Raw genomic sequence first — 26,103 nt, forward strand, 5'->3', positions numbered from 1 at the left:
ATTTTTCAAAAATTAAAGGGCGAAGGCCGAAGGGGCGAATAGGCTCTATGCACACAAATCCCATATTGGAGAGAAATTGGGCCTCTTCCTTACTTCCTTCACAGGTTTTACCAATGATACTAATGAAGGCTCTGTTCCATTCTGGTTAGGGTGCTGATATCGTGCATGTTGGCTCACTAGAAACACTCCATTCTGGTTCCCAAATGGCCCCTTATTATGGTGGGTATGTAACTCTGAGAGTGTACAAATGGAACCAAATGGACCCTTCCATTTGGTTCCATTTGTACACTCTCAGAGTTATGGGGGTCCTTGAAAATAAGACAACCACTATGCCACACTAAATGGAACAGAGCCTTAATTAGTATCATTGGTAATACCTGGGAAGGAAGTAAGGAAGGGGCCCAATTCATTCCCAATATGACTGCTGTGCATGGAGCCTATTGGGGGCGCTCGCTTTTTTGGGCTTGTTTTCATACCTATTGGTTGCTTGTTTGTCTCTCAAAACCTGGCAACACTGTACCGTGGAGTTGAAGGGTCACCAGGAAGTAAACCTCGTGTTTGCAGCAGAGCAGCTCAACCACAACAAGCGTGTTTATATATTATATATAATATACATTCATATCTATATTTATAGACATCAGAGAGGACCCAGGGCTGTCATTAAAGTAAGTGAATATTATATCTGTCATTTAGTTCTATTGGCCATGTTTACTGTTGATGGTCAACCTTTAGTTAGCTCTGTGTTGCTAATGTTAGCTGTTTTTTATTTTTATTTTATTTTTTATTTACAGTAATTCAGAGGTGGAAAAAAGTACTCCCATTTTTTTCTTGAGTAAAAGTATCAATACCACAATATAAAAATACTCTGTTACAAGTAAAAGGCCTGTGTAAAATGTTACTTGTGTAAGATTGAAGCCTACATACAGATATTAGATATTAGATATATAGAAGGTAATTGCTGGTAATTTGTTTGCCATGAAGTGCTCTTGTGTTTCTCTTTTATCAGTTTTATGTTTTTATTTCTATGTTTACTTTCTGTAAATCAGTTCCGTGAGAGGAACACACACACACACACACACACACACACACACACACACACACACACACACACACACACACACACACACACACACACACACACACACACACACACACACACACACACATACACACACATACACACATACATACATACATACATACATACATTACATGAACAGACAGACATACAGACAGATGGGTTAATGACAACAGTGAGTTAACATTTGCCATCGTTTACATGTTATTTTCTCATTATTTCTAAGTTATTTTATCGTTTTATGGAGTAATTATGATCTTTCAGTGTGTGAACTTTAGCTCTTTAGCATGTTGTTGTGGATTTTTACACTCATGGGCTTTAAATGATGTCTTCAATGTGGTGCCTGCCATGCTCATGTTATATTATGAATGATGGGTCTATTAATAATAATAATAATAATCATAATCATAATCATAATCAGTGGTGGACAGTATCTAAGTAGATTTACTAGAGTACTGTACTTGAATATGTTGGTGGATTTTATTTTCAGTGGTTCTCATCGTGGGTCCCACTCCCCAGCTTTACCACTTTAACCCCATCAGCTATTTTAAAATGGCAAATATACAAGCTCACAACGTGTCGCATTGAGACACGTTGTGAGCTTGTAGATCTGCTATATAAGATAAGATGTTTATTTGTCATTGCATGATCGACATATGGCGAAATGTTGTTTAGTACATCCATAACGACAGTATCAGCAACAAAGAGAAAAAGGATAAATATAAAACACTGCTCGAGCAATAAAACCCTTAGTCTGTTCAATAGGTCAGTCAGTTCAGTCCATAGTTGCCTGTCAAAATTCACAAGAAGGACATCCATAATGCATATAGTAGAAAGATACATTAAGATAAGATTAAATATATAATATATATAAATGGACAATAACAACAACTCACACAAATTGTTCATGTGTGTGTGCGTGTGCGTGCACGTGGTTGCGCGCGCGCATGCGAGTCCAGCAGCACTTTCACAGCCTTAGGAAAAAAACTGTTTGACAGCCTGTTGGTTTTGGCCTTAATGACCTTCAGCCTGCCCGAGGGGAGGGTCTGAAGCAGGTGGTGTGCAGGACGTGAGGGGTCCCTAAAAGATCTTTAAGGCCCTGTTTTGGAGACGGTTTGAGTGAATGTCACTCAGGCGTGGAAGCGGAGAACCAATAATCCACTGCGCCGTTTAGTCACCCGCTGCAGATCCTTCCTCTCTGCATCAGTGCAGCTGGAATGCCAGACTGTGCAGGCATAAGTCAATATATCGCGAATATATATTTATATAATATATATTTATATAATATATATTTATATAATATATATTTATATTTTTTTAACCTGGGGGGGGGGGGCGGGGTCCGCAACCAAATACATATACATTTAAATGCATATTCATTTGATATGAAAAAGTCTGAGAGCCACTGGTATAATCATTTAATGTGCGTGTTTGCTGTCCAGGCGCCATGTCGTCCTACACCTGCATCAGCTGCAGGGTGGCGTTCAGCGATGGCGAGGTGCAGCGGGCGCACTACAAGACGGACTGGCACCGCTACAACCTGAAGCGCAAGGTGGCCGAGATGCCCCCCGTCACCGCTGGTGAGTACACTCAAAGCCACTAGAGGCGACAGGGTACACAACATGGCATACGAATGGTCTCTTAAGTGGGCGCCGTCTGGCGGCAGATCTCGTCTTACGTTTACTGTCGCTAGATCCCGCGAGAGTGTGTTGCTGGGACAGAGAACGGTGGATAACAGTTGATTTTCTCCTGGTTTGTCTCTCCAAAAAAATACATTTTACTGTTAAAATGTTTGGAAAATTGTGTGGCTTGTTGCGATTGGCTTCACGTTCTCTTCTCCCATTAGAATGAATAGACTCCAACGTAATTCCGGTCTCCTAAAAAGGCGGCCTCCTACGCCCAGGCAGATGCGGGAAGTAAACCGGAGATGGCATGTCTTTCTTTTTTTTTGTCTTGGGTACAATGTTACCAATGTTATACTAGTGTTAAGATGGCTGACATGCCACCCGTCACCAGCTGTGGCTACCATGAAGAAGATGCTGGCTGACATACATGGCCAAGTGTTGGGAAAATTACAATGACTTGGTATCACATATTGTTACATAGGTATTACATATAGCTTGCTACTGTTTTTCCTTTTTTCCCCTATTTTCCCCCCTTTTTCTCCCCAATTTAGTCGTAATTGGTGGTGGTTTCGTACCCACAACCTCCACGGTGGTGGGCAGGCACTTTACCACTGCGCCACCCGAACGCCAACTTTTACTGTTTTTTTCCCCAGCATATTCCATTTATTGGGACAATAATTATCCTTACAGGAGGAGTCAAAAACAGCAGAACTAAACACAGAGGCAGGTTTGCGTCTCTGGCAGATGCTTCAACAAATGTGAATACTTCACAGACCGCTTTTGAAAGAGATTTGCATATCGTTTACAATGGCTGTATCTTTGACTGACACAAACTCAAAATGATGACAAATGAAACCAAATGAACCCATAAGGTCCTTTCACAATGTTTCACAAATAGCACATTAGGACTTGGCACATACAACATCCTTCAGTCGTGAGATTTTATTTTTGCTATAATGCATGAAACCGGTTCCGGAAACTGTTCCACATGTGATGGAACCGATTCCAGTTCCTCAATGTTGGATACGGTTCGTCCGGATCCCAACCCTACTGCGAGGTGAATTTCCCTTGTGTTAGTCGTGGAATCAATAAAGGTCTATCTATTGATATAGTGGAAATTGATCTAGTTTTACGGTGGTAATAAACCATTTACCTCTTGGAGCATTCAACAACAATAGTTTCCACTTTTGTTCACTTCTGCCCTGCACCACAGTTTATTATTATTATTTTTTTGTTTGGATGCGTGTGCTCTTCTACTTGTTGCCATATATTTTATCTATCCATCTCTCCTACTTGTTGCCATATATTTTATCTATCCATCTCTCCTACTTGTTGCCATATATTTTATCTATCCATCTCTCCTACTTGTTGCCATATATTTTATCTATCCATCTCTCCTACTTGTTGCCATATATTTTATCTATCCATCTCTCCTACTTGTTGCCATATATTTTATCTATCCATCTCTCCTACTTGTTGCTATCTATTTGATCTATCCATCTCTTCCCAGAGAATTTTCAGGAGAGGGTCCTGGCCCAGCGGGCCGCAGCAGACCGCCAGCTCTCCGCCGCAGCCGCCGGGGAGTTCTGTGCCACCTGCAGCAAGAAGTTCAACACCGCCAACGCTTACCAAAACCACCTGCAGTCACACAAACACCAACAGGTAAAGTAACTTAACCCATTTAGACCTGAGTCCCATTTGATAAAGGCCTGGAAAAAACTCCCAAAATTCCCATTGAAACCTGAGGTTTTTCTGGAAACACCTTTTTTTTTAATTTCTCAGCCTCTGTAGTTGAAACAAAATTTGTAAATATATTTGAGAGCTTACACCTTTGGCTTTCATAAAAATGTACCTTTATTTGTGCAAACTGTTGATAATGCAACACAGAAACGCAACATACTCAGAAAATGTAATAAAACAAATAAATGGATAAGTACATTACTTACTACAGCCACCTGCAATCACTAGGGAGGTACCGATACCATCTTTTCCTTCCCGATACCAATTCCGATACCCATAACTTGCGTATCGGTCGATACCGATCACAGAGCTGATACCAGTGTGTAAGTAAAAAAGAAGAAGAAAAAGAAGATCTATGACAGTGGATCTTAAAGTGGTGTCCAGGAACTCTCAGGGTTCCTTGAGGGGGTTCCAAATGGACCCTTCCAGGTCTGTAACTCTGAGAGTGTACAAATGGAACCAAATGGACCCGCAAGTGTCCATTTGTACACTCTCAGAGTTATGGGGGTCCTTGAAATTTAAAAAGAATTTAAGAACCACTGATCTAGGAATAAATAAAAAAAGTATTGTTAATATTCATTGTTAAAGTGTAGCTACAAGTTAGTAAAAATAATGTAAATAAATGGTATAGTTCAGTAGTATAAAGCCTATTTAAACAATCATGCAACATCAACTGAACCATTCAAATTATTAGTGTAAATGAATTCATCATGTGATAAATGATGTGGTATCAGAATGGCATAGACTGGCATACTACTTGCCAATGCCAATATCAGCATTTTTGTACAGAGATACAGTTTTACAATATTGCTAAAAGGATAACACAAAAAGCCTTGATGGCTTGTTTTCATTGTGGTCCAATGTATTCATCAGACACATAAAGACATACAATGCTATACAAGAGATCATTAACCCATTAAGACCTGAACTGTGTCATTTTTAGATTTGAGCTAAAAAGCATTATTTTAAACTTTGGGCTATATAAAAATAGCAGATATACAAGCTCATGGCTTGTAGAGCTTGTAGATCTGCTATTTTTGAAAATTTGTGAAAATGTGTGCAAATCTTTGAATATATATATTTTTAAAGCGAACATTTTTAACTCAAATCTTTGCTTCTGGGCGGTCCCTGGAACAAAATATTTTGATGGGGGTCTGCGGCCAAATACATATAATTTTGGGGGTCCTTGACATGAAAAAGATTGAGCACCGCTGATATAGAACATACGTTTTTCAGAAAACTGTTGGGATTTAGGAGACATGTAGAATCGGCTTCAGGTCTCAATGGGTTAATACTAGGAGCAGTAAAGGTATATTTACAGAAACACATTGGGCAAGCTAGAAGACTTGTGCTTTTTTTATGGCGGTATATGCATTTTTGTCAATAAAAAAAAACACGTTAATCAAACCATCAGCTGGAGAAGCAGGCGGTGCTGGCGGCTCAGCGGAAGGTGGAGAAGATGAACGAGAAGAACCTGGAGAAAGGTCTGAGTGGAGGAGAGGAGGAGGAGGAGGCAGAGGAGGAGGGGAGGACCGACCACGACGCCAAGAACCAGGCCCTGAGGAACGCCCTGAAGGAGCAGCAGCAGCAGCACCGGGCCGGGCCGGTCGGCGCGCCAGGAAAGACCCAGGCCTCCTCCTCCACCGCCTCCACGGGCCTAGAGGAGGCGAAGGAAGGAGCGGAGGAGAGGAGGCGAGCGGAGAAGGCTCCTCGCATGGTGTGGCTGGAGGAGCAGGCCAGGAGGATGGAGACCAAAGACAAGGAGGAGCAAGGAGACGCTGCGGCAGCAGCAGACGAAGGTGAGGAGACATGATCGTTGTTTTATGTTTTGTCCCGTTAAGACCCGAGGCCGATTCTACAAATGCCTTCTAAATCATGGGTTCCCAAACCTTTCAGCCCGCGACCCCAAAATAATGCGCCCATTGACTCGCGACCCCACCTAACCCTGGAGGTAATTTATGCACATAAACGTGCACGTTCGGTGCGTATTTGTAATGTATTAAAATGGTGACCCCACCGTCAGTGACCCCAACTTTGGGAACCCCTGCTCTAAATCAGTAGCTCTCAAACTTTTTGCGTGCCAAAGACCCCCAAAATGATATGTAGTTGAATGGCACCTATCTTTTTAAACCTGTGATCATGCTGAAAGCTGGGTAACACCCCCCCCCCCAATCTTCCAGAAGAGAAGATTGGTGTTAAGAAATGCAAAATGATTAACACTTTTTTTTTCAAAAACGTCCCAAAATAGTAGATGTACCGTGGCGGCGCGCTGCGAGCTTGTAGATCTGCTATTTTTGAATAGCCAACGCTAAAATTGCTTTCCCGGTTACTCAGCTTTCAGCATGATCACAGGTTTAAAAAGACAGGTGCCATTAAAACACTGAATTATTTAGTTGATTACAATGATACAATTGCCTATCTAAAAAAAAATCTACTAACCTAAAACACAAATCTAAAATCCACTATGATTTAAGAGTCTGCACATGTATGGGATGGTAATATCTTGTGTGTCTCAGTTCGGCTTGGGATGTCCAGTGTGTTTTGCGTTCCTTGTTTGGCGACCAGAGGGCGGGGTAACCAATTTCTGTATAATAATAATTATCTAATGATGATAATAATTCATATAGGACCTTTCAAAACTAGGGTGCTGTACACACATATAACCAGTAGAGGGAGCCAAGCACAAAAAGTTGGCCATAAAAGCAAGGTACTAATCCACAACAATGAAAACAAATGAGTGAAACATAACAGATGCCACATAAATAACAAGAACACCAGATAAAAGATTCAAGAATTAAATGTAGCTTCAAGCAGGTGTGTCTTGTGGAGTGATTTAAAATGGGTCACTGATGTAGCAGACTTGATAATTAGGGCTACACTATATTGATTATTGTCTTGGCGATTATTATATCAATTATTTTTTCGATTAATCAAATGACTGAGAGCGTCCAGGGACCCTCGGGGGGTCAGAACTATGTCACTTTTTCTGCCAGGGGCAGAACTATGTCACTTTTTTAGAATGAATAAAATGTAATTTTGTCCAATCTGTATGGTAGAGTATGTTAATACAATATAACAATCAGGGTGGTTGCATTTGGTCTCCCTGCTCTTCTATTGAGACATTTAGATGGTGTCAAAGGTCATGTCTCACCTATAGACACAGGATCTGACACAAATTTTGACCTGATTAAATGTATCCCCTGAGCAAGCAGGCATGCTCTATTAGCTCAGTGGTGAAAATGTCAGCACTTGCGCAGCAAACCGGGTTCAAATCCGGGGTAGAGGAGAAAGGTTACATAGTGCAGCTTTAATATAGGATAATTTGTAAAACTTGTAATCATATTTTATACTTTGGCTATAGAGTACAGACGTCCTGACGTCACTCGTTCATCCCCTGGGTCGCAGAAGTCATTTCTCTATGAAGAATAACATTGGGTCATCTTAGAATCGTCTCATATAAGAATTGAGGACCAAAAATAAACAAACTGTCTCGCCGATATTGTCAGGGAGGAGGTTCTGTATCGTTTATGATAGTCAGTCACTCATATTTGATACAGTCTGTTTCTGGCGAACATGTAACTAATTCGGCGGAAGTAACATTATCGTTTTGTCACCGTCAGTTGATGCTTCATAGCCATAAGAGTCAATCGTTTGTTTATTTTTGGAACACAGTTCTTATTTGATGCAATATTAAAGACGTCTATGGGAATTCAGAACGGGGGGGAAACAACGCAACCCAGGTAGGATGTGTAAATTACGTCAGACTTCGGTGCTCTATTGAAAAAAAAGCTCACAGCACGTCACGCTGTGAGCTTGTAGCTTGGAAAAAGTTTGAACAACCACTGCTTTAAACTGACTCCCATCTCTCCCAGAAGAGTGGGAGGACGTCAACAACGACGAAGACGACGACGACGACGATGATGACGATATGGAAGAGGATGAAGAGCCGGGGGAGTCGATGGAGCAGGAGGGCGGGGAATCGTCATCATCGGGCGACAGGCCGGACGTTCTGCCCGGCTCCATCGCCGTCACAGACTGTCTGTTCTGCTCGCATCACTCCAGGACGCTCATCAAGAACGTCGCTCACATGACCAAAGTGCACAGCTTCTTCATCCCCGACTTGGAGTTCCTTGTCGATTTGAGGGGAATGATACGGTACCTGGGTGAGTGGTAGTGCTATTTGTCGTCTCTTGTCACGGTTTTGGAAAGCTCATATGTCCAAAACTGTGCCTTTTCACGATTCAAATTCAAAAGCATCGCCGCGTTTCGAGCTTGTCGATCTGCTACTTTTGATGATTTTGTGTGACACTGTACTATGATCAACTGGCGCGGCCATAGCCCAGTGGTTAGTGAGCCAAGTGGTTAGTGAGCCCAGTGAGCCCCTGGGTGTCCCTGGTACGATTCCAGGTCAGGCCGGCAATGTGTCGATGTGTGTCCCGAGCAAGACTCTTAACCCCTAATTGCTCCCAGAGCGAATGACTGCTCACTGCTCCTAATTCTGGATGATAGGATGTTATAGGATGTGTAAATACAGAGGACAAATTTCACGCATGTGCATATATATACATATACATATAACCGTGACAAAAAACACCCCAAGGAGTGGGGACTATTCTAAGCAGGGCGTTAATTTACGAAAGAGGTTTCTGCCCGACAGCGACGTTCTACAGGTAGTAATACTAGTTCCTGGTTGCTCTGAGAGGAATGATACGATGCCTGGGTGAGTAAGATCATGATCATAGTCATGATCTTGAAAAATCTCCATATATTTTCTAACATTTTCAAAGAATCAAAATGGTTTTGAGTCACACTTTTTGAGCTTGTAGATCGGCTATTTCCACTTTGTTTTCAAAACCGAGTAAGCATCAGATTTTAGCTATATATAGCAACATACGTTTTTCAGAAAACAAAATGAGTTGAGGGAGAAAGTGGCTACTGGTAACGTGTGTGTAATGAAAAGGACGTTTGTTTTACTCCACTAGAGCAGTGCAGAGTCACATTTATATTCTATGTATTCTATAATGCATGGTGAAAGTTCAAACTCAAATCTAAAATGACACAAATGCGTTCCCGGATTGAATGGGTTAATCTCATGTACAACACACTGATACCCTTCGCTAATGTCATGAACAGTATATACAGTACCAGCTGCTATGCTCACGCACCTTATATCTAAACCTCATGTACATAATGTTTGTATGCATATGCTACGTGTAAATATGTACATACCTTGTCTCTTTTTTGACCCCCCCTCCTCTCCTAACGATGGGAGCTTGCACAAAAACAAATTTCACCCGCTGTTTTACACCTGTAAACCTGTGATGTAACAATAAAGATGATTCTGATTCCATGCATAATGTATTGTGTGTGTGTGTGTGTGTTTCCAGCGGAGAAGGTGGGTGCTGGTAACGTGTGTCTGTGGTGTAACGAGAAGGGACGCTCGTTTTACTCCACCAAGGCGGTGCAGGGTCACATGGTGGACAAGAGCCACTGTAAGCTGTTCACCGACGGAGACGCGGCGCTGGAGTTCGCAGACTTCTATGACTTCAGGTAATGACCAGTTTGAATTTAGACTTTAGATCAGCGGTTCTCAACCACTTTCTTGGGCCAAATTGTCATACTATGAGAAACGCCTCGCGACGTGAGGCGTTGTGAGCTTGTAGATCTGCTATTTTCACAATATTAATCTGTGGAACCGAGTCAAACTAAATGTAATGCCTCAACTCAAGTGCTTGTCAGGGTGGGAGCTCCCCACTTCAAATATGATTATTTTGGGGGGTCCCCACTTCAAATATGATTATTTTGGGCAGTGCCCAGTTCAAATATTATTATTTTGGTGAAACCAAGCCACTGCTCTGAATGTATGATCCACTATTGGAAATATAGACCGTAGACCCCTATAACAGCCATTATTTGACTATTTTGATGACATATGTATTGGCAATTATGTAGCTGATGTGTCCCGAGTTATAAAACATTTAATAAATGGCATATCAAGTTGTGAGCTTGTACATTTTTTAAACCGGTGACCTTCTGATTACCAGAGGGCCTCTCTACCCACTCTCTACCCACACCCAGCTCCACACGTCCCCAATCTAAATCTAGAATAAAATCAACCAAGCTGTCAGAAGCTCAATACCTCACAAAATATTCCTGTAGTCAAGAATGATCATAGAGGAATCTCTGGGCAAGATGTAGACATTAACACTGGAGCAGATTCTTGAAGAGATGGAACTTCAAGTGTGTGTTTCCACTGTGGACTTTGATTATGTGAACTGGAGTGTTTTAACTTATTTAATAGTATGTGTTTGTTCCTTGTGCCAACAGGAGTACTTACCCAGACAGGAAGGAGGGAGATGATGCTGACATGGAGGATGAAGGTTTACCTGACGAGAAGAACCTGGAATATGATGAAGAAACTGACTACCTGACCCTACCTTCAGGTAACTAATTATCTAACTGACCGACTCACTACTAAACTACCCGAAATGCTCGCCCCAAAACACACTCGCCCCCATTCTTCTGTGGACTGCTCGCCCCCAGTGATTCTTGTATTTGTTTTACTGAGGTTTAAGGTTAGGAATAAGGTTAGGTTAAAACTGAGGTTACGTTTAGGAATAAGGTTAGGTTTAGGCATAGTTTTACTGAGGTTAAGTTTAGGAATAAGGTTAGGGTTAGGCATAGTTTTACTGAGGTTAAGTTTAGGAATAAGGTTAGGTTTAGGCATCGTTTTACTGAGGTCACTTTCAGGAATAAGGTTAGGGTTAGGCATAGTTTTACTGAGGTTATTCTTAGGAATAAGGTTAGGGTTAGGCATAGTATTACTGAGGTTACATTTAGGAATAAGGTTAGGGTTAGGCATAGTTTTACTGAGAGTAAGGTTAGGAATAAGGTTAGGTTTAGGCATAGTATTACTGAGGTTATGTTTAGGAATAAGGTTAGGTTTAGGCATAGTTTTACTGAGGTTACGTTTAGGAATAAGGTTAGGTTTAGCCATAGTTTTACTGAGGTTACGTTTAGGAATAAGGTTAGGCTTAGGCATAGTTTTACTGAGGTTACGTTTAGGAATACCTGGTGCCGACCGTTCCGAGGTCGCCGTATTTGATCCGGGGCGAGCGTGTTTTGGTCCTGTATTCACTGACTCGCTATTACACTACCTGACTCTGCCCTCAGGTAACTGAATCTGTACGCAATGAATTAACAACAGTAATTGAAACAATGCAACCCTTAGTGCAGCTTTGTAATAATATAATATAATTATTAAAATATATATATAAATATATATTAATAATAATGTAAGACAAAAAAGTCAAGAAAATTGTATTTTTATTGTGATGGCAATAAATAACACAATCAATTGATTGATCCTTAAAGTAAACATGCTCTGAAAATGCATGCGGCCCACCCATCTGACCACTAAGTGGCTTTTGAGATTTTCAAGTGGGCCCTGATCCAGAAAAGCTTGGGAACGACTGACTTTGTGTTAACTGACTCAGTATGCAGTTGTGAACCTTGTTCTACATCGTTGGCTCCAGGTGCGAGAATCGGCCATCGCTCGTTGATGCGGTACTACAAGCAACGCTTTGGCGTCCAGAGGACGGTGGCTGTGAGGACCAATAATAACGCAGTGGGGCGTGTCCTCAAGCAGTACCGAGCCCTGGGATGGGCCGGAGACATGGGTATGAGAGATTTCAACACGTTCCGTTGTGATAACCAATCGTACTTTACTGTGCAGAGACAATATTATCAGTGTCATATCCACTGTTAATAGTAGTAATGTGCATTACTGACAAATCTAAGTAGATTATCCTACTGCTATTAATAACAATGATTCTGATTCTGATTTGTTCTTGTATAGCCTTGCCTACTAGCCTTGTACTTTAAGCTATGACAATGCTAATGCCGAACAGAAAAAGTATTACACCCATACTAGGCATACTCTAAAATGTAGTTACTACTTGCAGGCTTAGGATGACAGTATAGCCTTTGCTAAAATAAAATAAAAACATGAATATTTCCTTATCATTTTTTATCCTAAAAAGACAACTTTGAATATTTGATTACTCGGACTCATCCCTAGTTAATAGTCTGTATATGCATTCATAGGCACTGGTGCTAGACTTACCATTTATACTTGCTTTATGTTAATGCAGTCAGAACATTATCCAAGGTCTGTGTGTCTTTAAAAAAATCCTTGCTGAAAATGCAGGGCGCTCTTCTGATAATGTCCACAGACAGAGTTTATTTGTTTCTAATCCAAAATCAGCATCGACCTCAGACCCACAAATCTGACATCGGGCTCTAGTTCAAAATGTTTCACCATTACAATTTGAACTGAAGCAGTGAGGTGTGCACTGAGCACTATGGTCTTCATTGTCTCATGGATGTGTGTCTCCGCGCTGCAGGTTCGAGCTGCGTCTATCGTCAGCAGAAGGACATGCAGTTTGTTCAAAGGATGAAGTCTAAATGGATGATGAGGATGGGAATGAACCACAACAAAACCAAACAGCACCACTTCAGAGCCCAAGTCATGTTCTAGTTCAAGTTCTTCTCAAAAGTTTTAATTTCAAGGACATTTCCCAGTTTGTTGTGCATTAGGCCGCAGACCCCCATTACTCTGAGAGCGTACGAATGGAACCAAATGGACCCCAGTTTGTTATGCATTAGGCCACAGACCCCCATAACTCTGAGAGCGTACAAATGAAACCAAATGGACCCTGATGGGTCCATTTGGTTCCATTCGTACGCTCTCAGACTTACAGTTCTGTAAGGGTTCATTTGGTTCCCAACTATCAATCGCTTAGCTTAGGATCAATCGCTCAGCTCAAGGATCCCTGAGGGTCCTCGGACCTGACTTTGAGAATCAATGTTCTAAACCCCCCCCGGACCTAACGCAGGGGTGAGCAACTTTTTGGGGGAAAAGGGTCACTGGGCCGTTTTCCAAGGATCACCCAGACAGTGAAAACATCATTACTTTTACATCTTATTATAGGCTGACAGAATAAGTCTAAACATTTAAAGGAGTAGTTCACACACAAAAAAAATCTATCAATTACACTCCCCATGAAGCCTTGAATTCATGGAGATCTTTTTTGTTTTTGTCGCATTCCTGAGCCAATAATTTGAGGACCGGCGGAGTCTCCTACTGACCGATGACCCGGTCATCAAAGTATCGGCTCAGGAATGGGACAAAAACTGAAAGATCTCCATGAATTCAAGGCTTCATGTGGGTGTGTAATTGATAGAAAATAAGTATTTTTTTTAGTGAACTACTCACTAAGCTACTTTTAACCACTTCCAACGCGGTGTCCCTATTTTTGGAATGTAATTAGAGGCAAACATATTTTTTTTTATATGGCACCTACAAGCTCATGTGTCTTGATGTTGTGAGCATGTAAGCGTATATAGGGCTTAAGTGGTTAATTCATAATAAAACCTAACGAAGAATAATGTAATATGAATAATAAAGGTAAAATACATTCTCCCTATCAGGGGAGAAGTTTTTATGCATTACATTATCATTAATGGTTAATAAGGGTTGTTTTTGATCAACTGGATTGAGCACCACAATAGCCCAGTCTGATCACCTAGTAGCTCAAAAAGAGGTGGTTGCCTAACGTATACAGTGTCGCTCGCTGAAAAGAGCTGATCTTCAAGCAAACGACGCGTTGTCTTTACAATTGGTCCTCACTAATGCTCACTATAAAATGGCACCATTTACTCACTGTCTTGTTTGTGGGCTGTGATGAAACTCACAACCCAAACTAAGCAGCAGTTGTGTGGACTGCTAGTGCAGTTGGTTTTGGTGGCAAAACAAACAAAGCAGAAGTTGTGGCGAAACTCTGAACCCAAACAAAGCAGAGGTTGTGTGGAAGTGATGTTTTCATTTTGGTGTGTTTTCCAAATACCTTTTTTAACAACCAGGGCCTCATTTCAGACATGTACGTTACATTTGGAACTCGTTGTTTGTGAAGTATAACACAAATAATTAGAGCAAGAGACGGTGGTGTAAGTGATATTATTTTGTCAAAATAAGTGTTAAAACTCTATATTCTCATAGTAATCATTGTTATAAGGTGTTTGTTCAGAGACGGCGTCACTCGAGCTCTTTAGTAAACAGAAAATACATTTTTAGGTGGGGATACTGATTTCATAACAAAGTTAATTTGTTAGTTTGAATTTGATAGTGTTCCAGTTGTCTGCTCATTTATTTTGTTTGAATTATCTCTTCTGAAGAAAGAAACGCTTTATAGCAATGATTGCCACTTACACACTCTTTAATGGGACACATAAGATATTGATTTACTAAAATAACATGTAACTTAATGTTATGGTTGGTGGTCAGGAATATTGGCATACTGCAACTGTATATTACTTTGGCCTAATGTTGTTCACCCATTGTATAACATGTTATTTATTTGATACCAATTGTATCACATAAATAACACATTCAGTTCAAATGTTCACGAGAAAAACAAGGACTTCAGAGATTCCTGTTAATATTTGTAATAAAGATGTGTTTGGATTCATTCTATTGATGATGCCTGTTTTGTACTTGTAATTCATACTTTTAAAAGGACCCCTGGCTTATAAGCCAAATATGCCTTAATACATTATAATTGCCCTCTATAACTAAAATATGTTTTTTCACTATTTTATTTATTTTAGAACTCAACTTTATTTTTTACTCAAGCGGGGCAATGCCCGTCACAAGTTGATGTCATTTGTTCATAAGGTGTCCAGCCCTATAGAATGCATATGCAATATATATATATAGATTTGATGCTCATATTAACCGTAGGAAGTATTTTATTTTCACATGCATTCCATAAAATGTATACATGTTGATCACATGACCCCAGACTAGAGATAATGTGTACCTGAAAGAAAGACCGAACAAACATGCAGCCATAATGGCCAGCAATTTCCCTTCTCAAAGCTGTCTGTGGTTGCAATGCAAACATGTGTTAACTTCACTCTGTCTCTCTCCCCCGCGACCGTCCCTTTCCCACCTGATCGCTGTAACTTTGGCAACACCCCTAGTGACTGCATGCGTCACATTCCAGGCGGATAGCACTGCCTAGGGCGGCACTGGAACTGCCTGGGGGGGGATCATTTATGACTCTGTCCACGTAACTCGAATTGCGCTGATTCGGCTGAAATGGACTTCGTAAACTTCTGCACGGCAACTCGCTTGACAGTGACTCGCTTGCGGTGCCTCTCGTGACTCAAGTCCGCTTCAGACAGCGCGCCTCTGTCATAACATTTTTTTGCCTAAATGCTTCCTAACCCGAGGCCAAGGGGTCATTGCCAAGTTACAGTGATCCGGTGGATCACTGTGAGCTTTATTGGCATGACAAAACATATGTTTACATTGCCACAAACAAAACAATCAAAACAATATATTTACAATTAAATATTAAATATAAATGGGAATTAATAAAAGTGTAAACAGAGCTGTGTTACATTGCAACAAAAATCTTACGAAACAATACAATTTGTGCATTTTATGTCAGAATTAGTGATACTGTACATCCATATAAGCTTAGTTTGGTATAAACTTTTGAAAGTTGACAGCAGTATTCCAATGTTTTACAGTCACTTGGTACAAAGCCTGTAAACAGTGCAGGGATACAATGATTTGTAGCCCTAAAGGGGGTTGTTTTTCATTAGACATTCTTAAACGGCTCACAAATCTTGCCGTGTTTGCACATTGTTGTACTTCACTCAACAGATATGGGATTTTTTTTGTCATAGTCATGTTTTCAAACTCTCTCTCTCTCATTCTCCCCCTCCAGAGCGAGTGAGTCTGTTGTTTCTTTGTTTTTCATGCTTTTATAAGTTGCATTGATTGATTGATTGATAACATTGATTGAATACTTTATTAACAGTTTGCAAATAGTACAGTAGTAGGATTATACAATGATGCTAAAAGGATATTGTTATTGTTTATTCACTGGTTAGTGTTTAATCTAGGTTGTTGGTAGCGAGGGTTGTGGCTGCTTCGCGGGCTGTCAGCGTCATGGAATTCACAACTGAAGCTGGCCTTACACTATGACTTTTTTAAATTTTAAACAATTTTGAAATCTGATAGCATCACACACTACAGGATAATCTTATGAGATTATTTTATCAGATAATCTTAAACATGAACACTCTGCACAATTTTAAAATAATAGGGCATCACACACTACAGGATTCTATCCAGATTCTTGGGCTTGCCTGAACCACGGTCTATGGCCTGAACACAGCAATAATAAATAATATAATTTTAAAAATATATCACCGTCTGCCTTGCTCTGCGATTTTATTATAATTATTAGTAGCCTATACTATTTTGATATTAAATAAAGTAACACTTTACATTACGGACATACAAACCTGGAACTCTTCTGAGGAAATGTATGGAAATAGTAAGAGTATACATGGTAACACAGTCACTGACAGCCATGAAGTGGACTCAAACAAATCCAGAAAGAAGAAGAAAAAGAAGAAGTACTGTTCAGATGATTGCAATGGGGAAATGACACCAATTATTCCCACTGAGGAAGAATTGAAGCTTGAGGACAATGGAACTGCAGGCCAAACACGGATAATAAAGAGGAAACATAAAAAGAGTAAAAAGAATAACGACAATGGAGAAATGGGTGACATCACAACACCTACAGCTGAGGGTGAGAGTGTAGTAGAGAAAGTTTTGTCAGAGAGAAAAAAAGACATATCATGTGGTGGATTTCAGGTTGGCCACTACACTGATTAAAATAACATGATTGTGTTCAACAGGATGCTGCTGATGGGACTTAACTTCAGATAACATGGATGCAGAAAAAGGTGATCTTTTTGGTCTTTGGTACAGTTCAATGCTTGAGGTAACCAGAGAGTAGGTTGTGTTACCTTTTGTTTGCCGTGGTGTACATCCTCAATATCTTATTACAAACCTACAGATGTAACAGTTGTTGGATGTAGAGATGCAGAGTACTGTATTTATCATTATTATGAAATAAGTTGCTGTGATGAATGTACCTAATCCAAATCCACTCTTTTCCCCCCTCTTTCAAACAGCACGTTTTGTGACCCAGAACAGGCCACGTTTGATTCAAGAAGTTTCCACAGTCTTGGCTATAGTAGACAGTCTAGGAACATTTGTCCATCCAGAGATCTATGGCGAGATTCACGCTGAGAAGACAAGCAGAGGCCAAATGAGGATACTATATCTTAAGTTGCTAGATTCAGGTGGACCAGTCGTCAAAGCAGCATTTTACAAAGCCCTTAAAGAACACCAACCGCACCTGTTGGAGGACCATGGTAAGATCAGATGTACTTACTTAACCCATTGAGACCTGAAGCCGATTCTACATGTGTCCTAAATCTCAACAGTATTCTGAAAAACGTATGTTTCTATATCAGTGGTGCTCAATCTTTTTCATGTCAAGGACCCCAAAATTATATGTATTTGGCTGCAGACCCCCAACAAAATATTTTGTTACTGGGACCCCCAGAAGCAAAGATTTGAGTTAAAAATATTCACTTTAAAAATATATATATTCAAAGATTTGCACACATTTTCACGATTTTTCAAAAATAGCAGATCTACAAGCTCATAGCGCGGCACTCAGTGCCGCGCTATGAGCTTGTAGATCTGCTATTTTTGAATAGCCCAAAGTGTAAAATAATGCTTTTTAGCTCAAATCTAAAAATGACACAGTTCCAGGTCTTTTAAAAGGATCCCTGGCTAATAAGCATTATGTGCCTTAATACATTATAATTGCCCTCTATAACTAAACATTAAAACACCTTAAATAATGTCTTCATTTTATAAATAGTTAATATTTTACTAAGGGGGACAATGACGTCGCACGTTGATGATGTCATTTGTCCATGTGTGGTCAAGAAATAAACAATCCTACTTAACCTAAACATAACTAAAACACAACTTAATACTTCCTAAGGTTAAATGTAGGGTTTTATTTGGTTAAAATAAGTGTTTAATAACATATTCGGATAGTATTGCTATATGTGTTTTTTCAGTAACAGGAGTCTCCATGTCTCTCCAGCTCTTTATTAAACAGAAAATGCATTTTCAGGTCAGGAGGATAACAATTTTACTGTCTGAGTTAGAGAACTCAGATAGGATACTGATTAAACAAGTGCAATTGGAAGTGATGACACAAAGAAATGAGCAAACAAAACTGGAACTGGAACACAATAATAATGAAGCTGATAAATGAGTACTTTCTCCTGATTAACTGCAATTGTGTCACCTACCTGAAAATGTATTTTCTGTTTTTTAAAGAGCTGGAGAGACGGGGAGACCCCCTTTACTGAACAAACCCTCGAGCAATGATTACTATCAGAATATAGCTTTAACCTTTTAACAAAAAGCGTTTTGTTTTAACCAAAATCACTCATCAATTCAGCTTTGCTTGGGGCTAGAAGGTAACAACACCAGGGGAGAGCTACCAGGGCCCTTCAGAAAGGGCATTGCCTGTGTTGCAGTTTCTTAAATCCTGGTTTGTAGTTTTTCCTGAGTTTATTCCTTATTTCATATTTTTTGGAAACTTGCTTTTGGCCAGTCTTATTTTTATTTTGTCGCCGGCTTGCACTGTTAATCTTTTGGGGGTAAATAAAATACCCGAAAACTGTATTTTTTGGGAGCCCTGAGCCATCGGCCAACCTTTCACAATTTCAAAATCCATACTTAATTAAGGCTGAAAAAAAGAGAAGAAAGAGGACTCATTCTAACATCAAGTGTTACTTTGGTGCTTTGGTCAACTTAACATCAGTGTTCAACTGTAGTTCTAATGACCATCGATAATGACAAGAGTCCCATTGCAAGGATGTCATGTCCACTCAGAGCTCACTTCATTGTCCTGCTGTCCCTATGCAGGCCCCACACATCCATCTTATGCAGACCCTGTATGTCCATCACAACCCTCAGCCCCAGCTGCTGATCTGCACCCTGAATCTGATGGTGAGTTGAAAGAGACATTAGTCTATGTGTGTGCGTGTGTGTGTGCGTGCATGTGAGCATGTATGCGTCTCCATTTGTCTGGAGCCAATCTTACAAACCGTTGGTTTCCATGAGCTCACAACTGAGATGTAAGTAAGTAAGTAAGTAAATAAATAATAAATACAAAAGGAAAGCAATACTAAAAATGTGTGCTCAGTAGAGGAAAAGGAGAATAGTCCAGGGTCTTAGGGATATTTTCTTAGGGATGTAATCAGTCCAAAAGCACCACATTTGGCCCAGAGCCCAGGGCATACTTTAATGATTTAGCTAGGGTACCCGCTATGGCGATCTTCGGGGTCGCCATAGCGGCCAATCCAATATGGCTGCCACCTGAAAGCGTTTTTGCTATAACTTGTGAACCAGATGAGCTACAACTGCAAACTTGTGTGTGTGTGTGTGTGTGTGTGTGTGTGTGTGTGTGTGTGTGTGTGTGTGTGTGTGTGTGTGTGCGTGTGTGCGTGTGTGCGTGTGTGTGTGTGTGTGTGTGTGTGAGGTATTAGTGCTTGCTGGTCTGATTCTGATATAAACATGTTCAAATTCTAAACGCTGTTGATCTGTATGAGACCATTTAAAATTGTACTTGTATTGTTTCTTGTTAGCTGTATCTATATGATTTTCCTACAGGTCTACACTCAATCTGAGTGAAAATGTATGTACAATACATTTTGGTGGCCATATTGATAATAAGAAAATGAAAGTGCCCTAGATAGATTTAATCATAAATCTGAACATTCCAATGTGTTTCTAATGCTCAAAAAACATTAAATAGACACCAAGTTTGTCAAAAGTATAAAATGTTCAGGTATAACACATTTTCCCATAGTTGCCATCTTAGAAATATGCAAATTGTGGGTCCAAACACACCCAATCATTTCAACATGTTTCTAATTGTCTAAAAACATGAAATGACACCAAACACCATGTATAGCACATCTGGTTAAAAAGTTATAGCCAAATCCATTTTCAGGTGGCAGCCATATTGGATTCGCCGCTATGGCAACCCTGAAGGTCACTGGCTCGAGCGCCCTAGCTAAATCATCAAAGTGGGCCCTGAGCTACAACTGGGACACATTTGGTGCTTTTAGACTATAGAGCAAACTTACTCTTCTTGTGTTCTTTCTGCATATCCACAAGCCTCAGCTGTCCAACTCACCACAGGTTGTTTCAACCAGTCAGCATGTCATTTATTTATTTGTTCTCCATTTTAATCCATAGAATATAGTTCAGTAACATGTTTAAATATGTTTCACCAGCAGAGTCTCACCCGCAACTCTATTTTCATTCCCCTTTGCTTCAGCGACACGGTTTGTTGACAAACACCGGCGTTTGCTGATTGGAAAAGTGAAAAATGTCAAACCGATACTGGCTTTTCTCCTTGAGAAGAAGGTCATCACCAAAGTGGTCCACGCTGATCTGTCTAAACGCACCGGTCAAGATACGATGAGGGAACTCTACGACCTCCTGAAGTCCAACCCATCCAAAGAAATGTTCAACCAAGCTCTTGAGACACATGAGAAGACTCTTGTAGATAATATGTAAGTAATTATCCGTTAAAGAGGGTGTAAGTGAAATGTTATTTTATTAAATTAAGTGTTAAATAGCTCCATATTCCAATATAACCTCACATTACCAGGCTTTCCACACGGAGGAAAGCCTGGTTCTCATTCCAAACTGACCAGTGTGATCCGCTGTAGGCCACGCCTACTGTAGGAAAAAAAAAAGTGGTTTCCGGGTATTGTTCCCCCACATAATGCAGAATCAAGTAGTTTAGTGTCGCTAGTCATGCTACAAGTTTGAATAAAAGATGGATATACCAAACAAGACAAAACGATTATACCAATCTAAACAAATTGTAACACCTCTTAAATAAGATTTTAGGCCAAACATTGTATTAATCAAACAATGACAGGTGGCGCCCTCTTGGGTAGCACTTGCTATGCATCTGTGAAACAATGTGTGGAGCAAGCTTCTTGGATCTGGGAGCGTCAGGTTATGTGTATAACGCATTATACATGTTTGTTCTTTAAACCCTTGAAAAATTAGTTCATTGTGATACCGATAAATAGGAACTTATACTGCGTTAGTTCCATTGATCCATCACAATCGATTAAAAAGCCTGCTCAATTGCTCGCGGTCCACCCATCTGACCATTTAACACAGCAGCAGAATGCTGAATGGGTGGACTGCAAACACATTTTTTTCCTCTATATTCTCAAGTGGGCCCTCATCCATAAAAGGTTGGGAACCACTGTATCATTGTATGACATTGACTGTGCATACAGTAGTCATTTAGAACAACTTTGAGTCCTTCACATTGCTTTTGCTTTGCTTGTTTTGTCATTTGTAATGCTTGCTGTTTTGGATGGATCAGAATTTCCATTCTAAAACTGTGTGTCTCATTCATTTCATATTTGTTCATCTTCCTTATCTGCCATAATTCTTCCCGTCTGGGTGCCGTGGCCCGTGACAGTGACGTTGAGGCAGAGGAACTGGCGAAAAAGGACATATTCATGATTTGGAGTCTAATCTTTGCCATTGTGGCGACCAGCCTGCTGTGGGCCATTTTCTTTTTTTCAAGTAAGTGCATGCATGTACACTACATGGTTAAGACCCACCAGTCAGATTGAAAGCACATACATAATTTGGTTGAAGGACATAGAAGCCTAGAAGTATCAGAGTGAAACATGCATGAATCTTTTGGTTGGTCATGTCAAAGTATCTGAGTGAGTAGAGAGTCTGCCTGGGAGTTGGAAGGTCAGCTGGTTTGACCCTCAGCTCGCCCAGTCTGCATCATATTCATATCGACTGAATCAAAGCATTTTTTAAAGAAAAAGTAAATAAAAAGCTTTCATGTTATAATTCTTTAGCTGCCTTTGTTCTTTTCTTTACAATTCACAGTGAGCTCCGTTCTGAGACAGTAAAGTGTCGGTGTATCACTACAAATGCAGCCATGTAGACCTGTATTTATAAACTCTGAGCTAAAATAACACTGAGGATTTCACTGATCACCCGATCGATTATCCAAAGCTCAAATATGTCAGGAATGTTTGATTCTTTATGACCCCCCCCCCCCCGCAGCTACATATGACATTGGCCCAACCGTTATCATCGTGATCGGGAGCGTGACATGCTTCTGTGGCCTCATGATTGCCTTCAGGAACTTGCCCGACTTCTACCATGTTCCTAGGAGCTCGTTCACTGCAAAGATATTCTTCATTCTTTGCTGCAAATCGTTGCTGCTGAAATGTCCAAAGGCTGCAGGGATTTTGTTCCTCTTTTCCTGTGAGTCCTCACACAGCATACATTTCTTTTTTTCTTACAGTGTACACACGCGCGCACACACACACACACACACACACACACACACACCCCCAGTGAGCCATAGTCGGCTATTAGACCTCCGTCTAAAACCGGGTTATAATTGGTCTAACAGTGAAGTTTTTTAGACGTCTAGGCTTAGCCTAGACGTTGATTAGCTGTTTGTTAAGCGTTTATATATAGACGGTCTATAAATAGACGCTTAAAAAACAGCTAATCAACGTCTAGGCTAAGCCTAGATGTCTAAAAAACTTTCACTGTTAGACCAATTATAACCCGGTTTTAGCCTAGCCCTTAGACGTATTTTAAACGTCTAATAGCCCAAAAAATGCTCAGTGGACACACACACACACACACACACACACACACACACACACACACACACAAACGCACGCACGCACGCACGCACGCACGCACACACGCACGCACACACACACACACACACACACACACACACACACACAATTAATAATAATCTTCTAACTCCCAATCTCCCACCTTTCCCAGCTTGCTATGCCTTCTTTGTCATACTCTACTGGACTGTTGTTTCACTGTCTAAAGGAAGCCCAGACGTCACGAAATACCAATTTTCACTCCAGTCTTGTGGCTGGCTATCTGTGGCCTCCACTCTCCTAGCAGGTAAGGATGGAGAAAACCCCCGCCCCCACACACTCACTCTGCTCGAAGCTGGACACACACACACACACACACACACACACACACACACACACACACACACACACACACCCACACCCACACCCACACCCACACCCACACCCACACACACACACACACACACACACACACACACACACACACACACACACACACACACAGATAGAGAGAGTAAACACATAGTATTTTACATTTATAATGAAGTCAGGAACATTTACATTACTTGACAAAATAGTATTCTATGAAAGAGTCTTCTGTTTGTGACAGAGCGCTTCTAGAATGGTGGGTAATTTGAAGGCTGCCTGTTAACCATGCTGCAGAAATCTCTTGTGTTGTGTAATCTACACTGTAAATATAACCTAATGGACTGTTCCTTGTTGTGTGTCCATAACTGATTCATACCGCCCCTGTCTGTTGCAGGTATCTTTTACAGGCGTGCCTATGGTACGCTTTCATGCTGTTGCTGCAGTAAAGGGACTGGCCAAAAGCCGGGGGCCCTTCAGACATCAACGATGGGGGAAGAAGAGGACCTGGAAGACATATCTGTTAATGACACAGGAGAATTGGTCGCTTCCCCCTAAACATTCGCTTACAATGTTTGGGGGTGAACATTTTATTGGCCCTTAGTGTCAAACATTACCAAAGATAATATTGAGGGAGACAACCACTTAGGAAAAAGAGGACAGGGCCTCAACAGATGGAATCCAGTCTGGAGATTTAAATACTGAGAGATGATCTCTGACAAAGTTGACTAAAGGGGGCTACATGCTACAATTATTTACCATCCGACATCCAAACAAAATTCTTATGGCACGTAAGAAAACAGTTATTGACAAGACACCTTTCACACCCCTTTACTACCAACCAAACTTGTTCTGAGCAGTGATTGGAGAAGTGCTAGTCCGGTATTAAAAATGTACTTGAGTGAAAGTACAGAAGTATTGGCATCAAAAGATTCGTAAAGTACCAAAAGTAAAAGTACTCACGATGCAGATGGTTCCTTTTCACAAGTTTTCAAATGTATAAATATCCTACGCAAATAGCAGAAGCAGAAGCTCACAATGCGCCGCAAAGCGACGCGTTGTGAGCTTGTATATCTGCTATTTTGAAATTGCCAAAGTTCTCCCACACAACTATCCTTCTCCGTTCTCTGCACTGGCTCCCCGTAGCGGCTCGCATTCAGTTTAAAACCCTGGTGCTAGCCTATAGGGCAGTGAAAGGAACAGCTCCTTCTTACCTCCGGGCTATGGTCGATGCCTACACCCCTGCCCGACCACTTCGGTCTGCCACCTTGGGGCGACTGATTGCCTCGTCACTCAAGGGTCCTTCTGGTCGATCGACACGGTCACAACTTTTTTCTGTTCTGGCCCCACAGTGGTGGAATGAACTTCCCACTGATGTCAGCACAGCAGAGTCACTGCCCATCTTTTGCCGCAGGCTGAAAACCCACCTCTTCAGGAAACACTACCCTTCCTCTTTGCCTGGCTTACTTGTTGTTAACTAGTTGTACGAACTCTTGTTTTATTGTTGTACTGTTTTATTGGATCTTGTTTAGTCGATACACTTTTTGTATTAGCTTGTGCTCATTTGATTTTGCTATTTCGTCTCATCTGTTTAAGAAAGTAGGTAGCTGATATATTGCACTTTTACCTTAGCGCTAGGTATACTCTTTGTTGCTTGTTTTTGCAGGAAATGCACTTAAGACTTCTGGTGATTAGTAGTTTCGTTCCCAACCTATGTTGAATGCACTTATTGTAAGTCGCTTTGGATAAAAGCTTATGCTAAATGACTGTAATGTAATGTAATGTATTGTATATATCGTTGCTGTCCGGCAGAAACCAGCTAACTCCATTTTTCCGCTTTTATATTTCTTTTCCATAAGTCAGTGCTACTGAACACCCTTTACGTCTGTGGTGTTGATTAAAAAAGTATTGAACCAATGAAAAGTATTAAAAAGCTTTTCTGACAAAACCAGCTAACTCCATTGGATCCTAAAACTTTCTGCTAAACCAGCTAAGTCCACCAAAGGGGGGTGGAATTAGCTGGTTTTGCTGACTCCAGGCTCCACCCCCTTTTGACCTCCAACCTCATTGTGAGCTTGGAGGTCCACTTAGCTGTTCTTATCAATGATGAACAAAACCTCCTAACTCCACAAAAAATGAACATTTTGGAGTTAGCTCATTTCTGCCGGACAGCAGAGATATATAGGTCTAGGTCACAAAGGAGTGTGGACTATTAGAATTATATTATTAACAGCTAAATAGCATAGCTCTGGATCAAGGTTATTAGAGTTTTACATTTTTCATTAGTTTCTATTTTTATTTTGTTGTGACTTTTGTTGCAATTTCAGTTCAGTTTTGGTTAGTTCAGTAGGTTTGCTAGATTTGTTTAGTTCTTAATTTCTTTTGGAAAAGGATTTGTTTTAACTTAGTTTGTATTAGTTTTAGTGTTTTATTGTTGTAACTAGACCGGGCACCGGTTCCCAACTTGAAGTTGGGAATGATGAAAGTGTTGGGAATGCATGCTCCCAACCCGTTATGCAATACGTTGTACCCGTGGTACCCATTGTCCGTGTACCGTTGTACCCGTCTCTTGTCTGCCTGTGTCCCTTTTATGCCCATATATGTAGATCTCTACAGTATCTGTCTGTCCTTATC

The 26,103-nt window shown here is 40.7% G+C and overlaps 3 protein-coding genes across 5 annotated transcripts in view; all 3 read left to right on the top strand.

Annotated features, from left to right (window-relative positions):
• Positions 1–526: 526 nt before the first annotated feature.
• On the top strand, positions 527–14,975 carry znf622 (zinc finger protein 622). 3 transcript variants are annotated; one of them, XM_084058277.1, is made up of 10 exons: positions 527–665; positions 2,521–2,658; positions 4,214–4,365; positions 5,858–6,242; positions 8,316–8,606; positions 9,831–9,993; positions 10,771–10,886; positions 11,979–12,122; positions 12,849–12,973; positions 13,310–13,332. In XM_084058277.1, the coding sequence occupies exons 2-10, from the start codon at positions 2,526–2,528 to the stop codon at positions 13,316–13,318; spliced, it is 1,518 nt and encodes a 505-aa protein (XP_083914403.1). In that variant the 5' UTR covers positions 527–665; positions 2,521–2,525; the 3' UTR covers positions 13,319–13,332. The 3 variants fall into 3 exon arrangements, with proteins under 3 accessions (XP_083914403.1, XP_083914402.1, XP_083914404.1); XM_084058276.1 differs by having other exon boundaries at positions 12,849–14,975; XM_084058278.1 differs by having other exon boundaries at positions 8,319–8,606; positions 12,849–14,975.
• A 2,158-nt stretch (positions 14,976–17,133) lies between these two features.
• LOC311045855 (uncharacterized protein) overlaps positions 17,134–26,103 on the top strand; it is a 51,303-nt gene continuing 42,333 nt past the window's right edge. Inside the window, exons 1-3 of the mRNA XM_084057914.1 lie at positions 17,134–17,274; positions 17,506–17,748; positions 19,331–19,414. Coding sequence (XP_083914040.1) covers positions 17,259–17,274; positions 17,506–17,748; positions 19,331–19,414 — 343 coding nt within the window. The 5' untranslated portion in view covers positions 17,134–17,258. The remainder of the gene's footprint in view (positions 17,275–17,505; positions 17,749–19,330; positions 19,415–26,103) is intronic.
• On the top strand, positions 20,751–24,920 carry LOC311045798 (uncharacterized protein). The gene is made up of 5 exons (XM_084057856.1): positions 20,751–20,988; positions 21,924–22,030; positions 22,532–22,735; positions 23,279–23,410; positions 23,867–24,920. The coding sequence occupies exons 1-5, from the start codon at positions 20,894–20,896 to the stop codon at positions 24,025–24,027; spliced, it is 699 nt and encodes a 232-aa protein (XP_083913982.1). The 5' UTR covers positions 20,751–20,893; the 3' UTR covers positions 24,028–24,920.

Source organism: Gymnoscopelus microlampas, assembly GCF_963454915.1.
Source record: "Gymnoscopelus microlampas genome assembly, chromosome: 5".
Taxonomy (NCBI): Eukaryota; Metazoa; Chordata; class Actinopteri; order Myctophiformes; family Myctophidae; genus Gymnoscopelus; species Gymnoscopelus microlampas.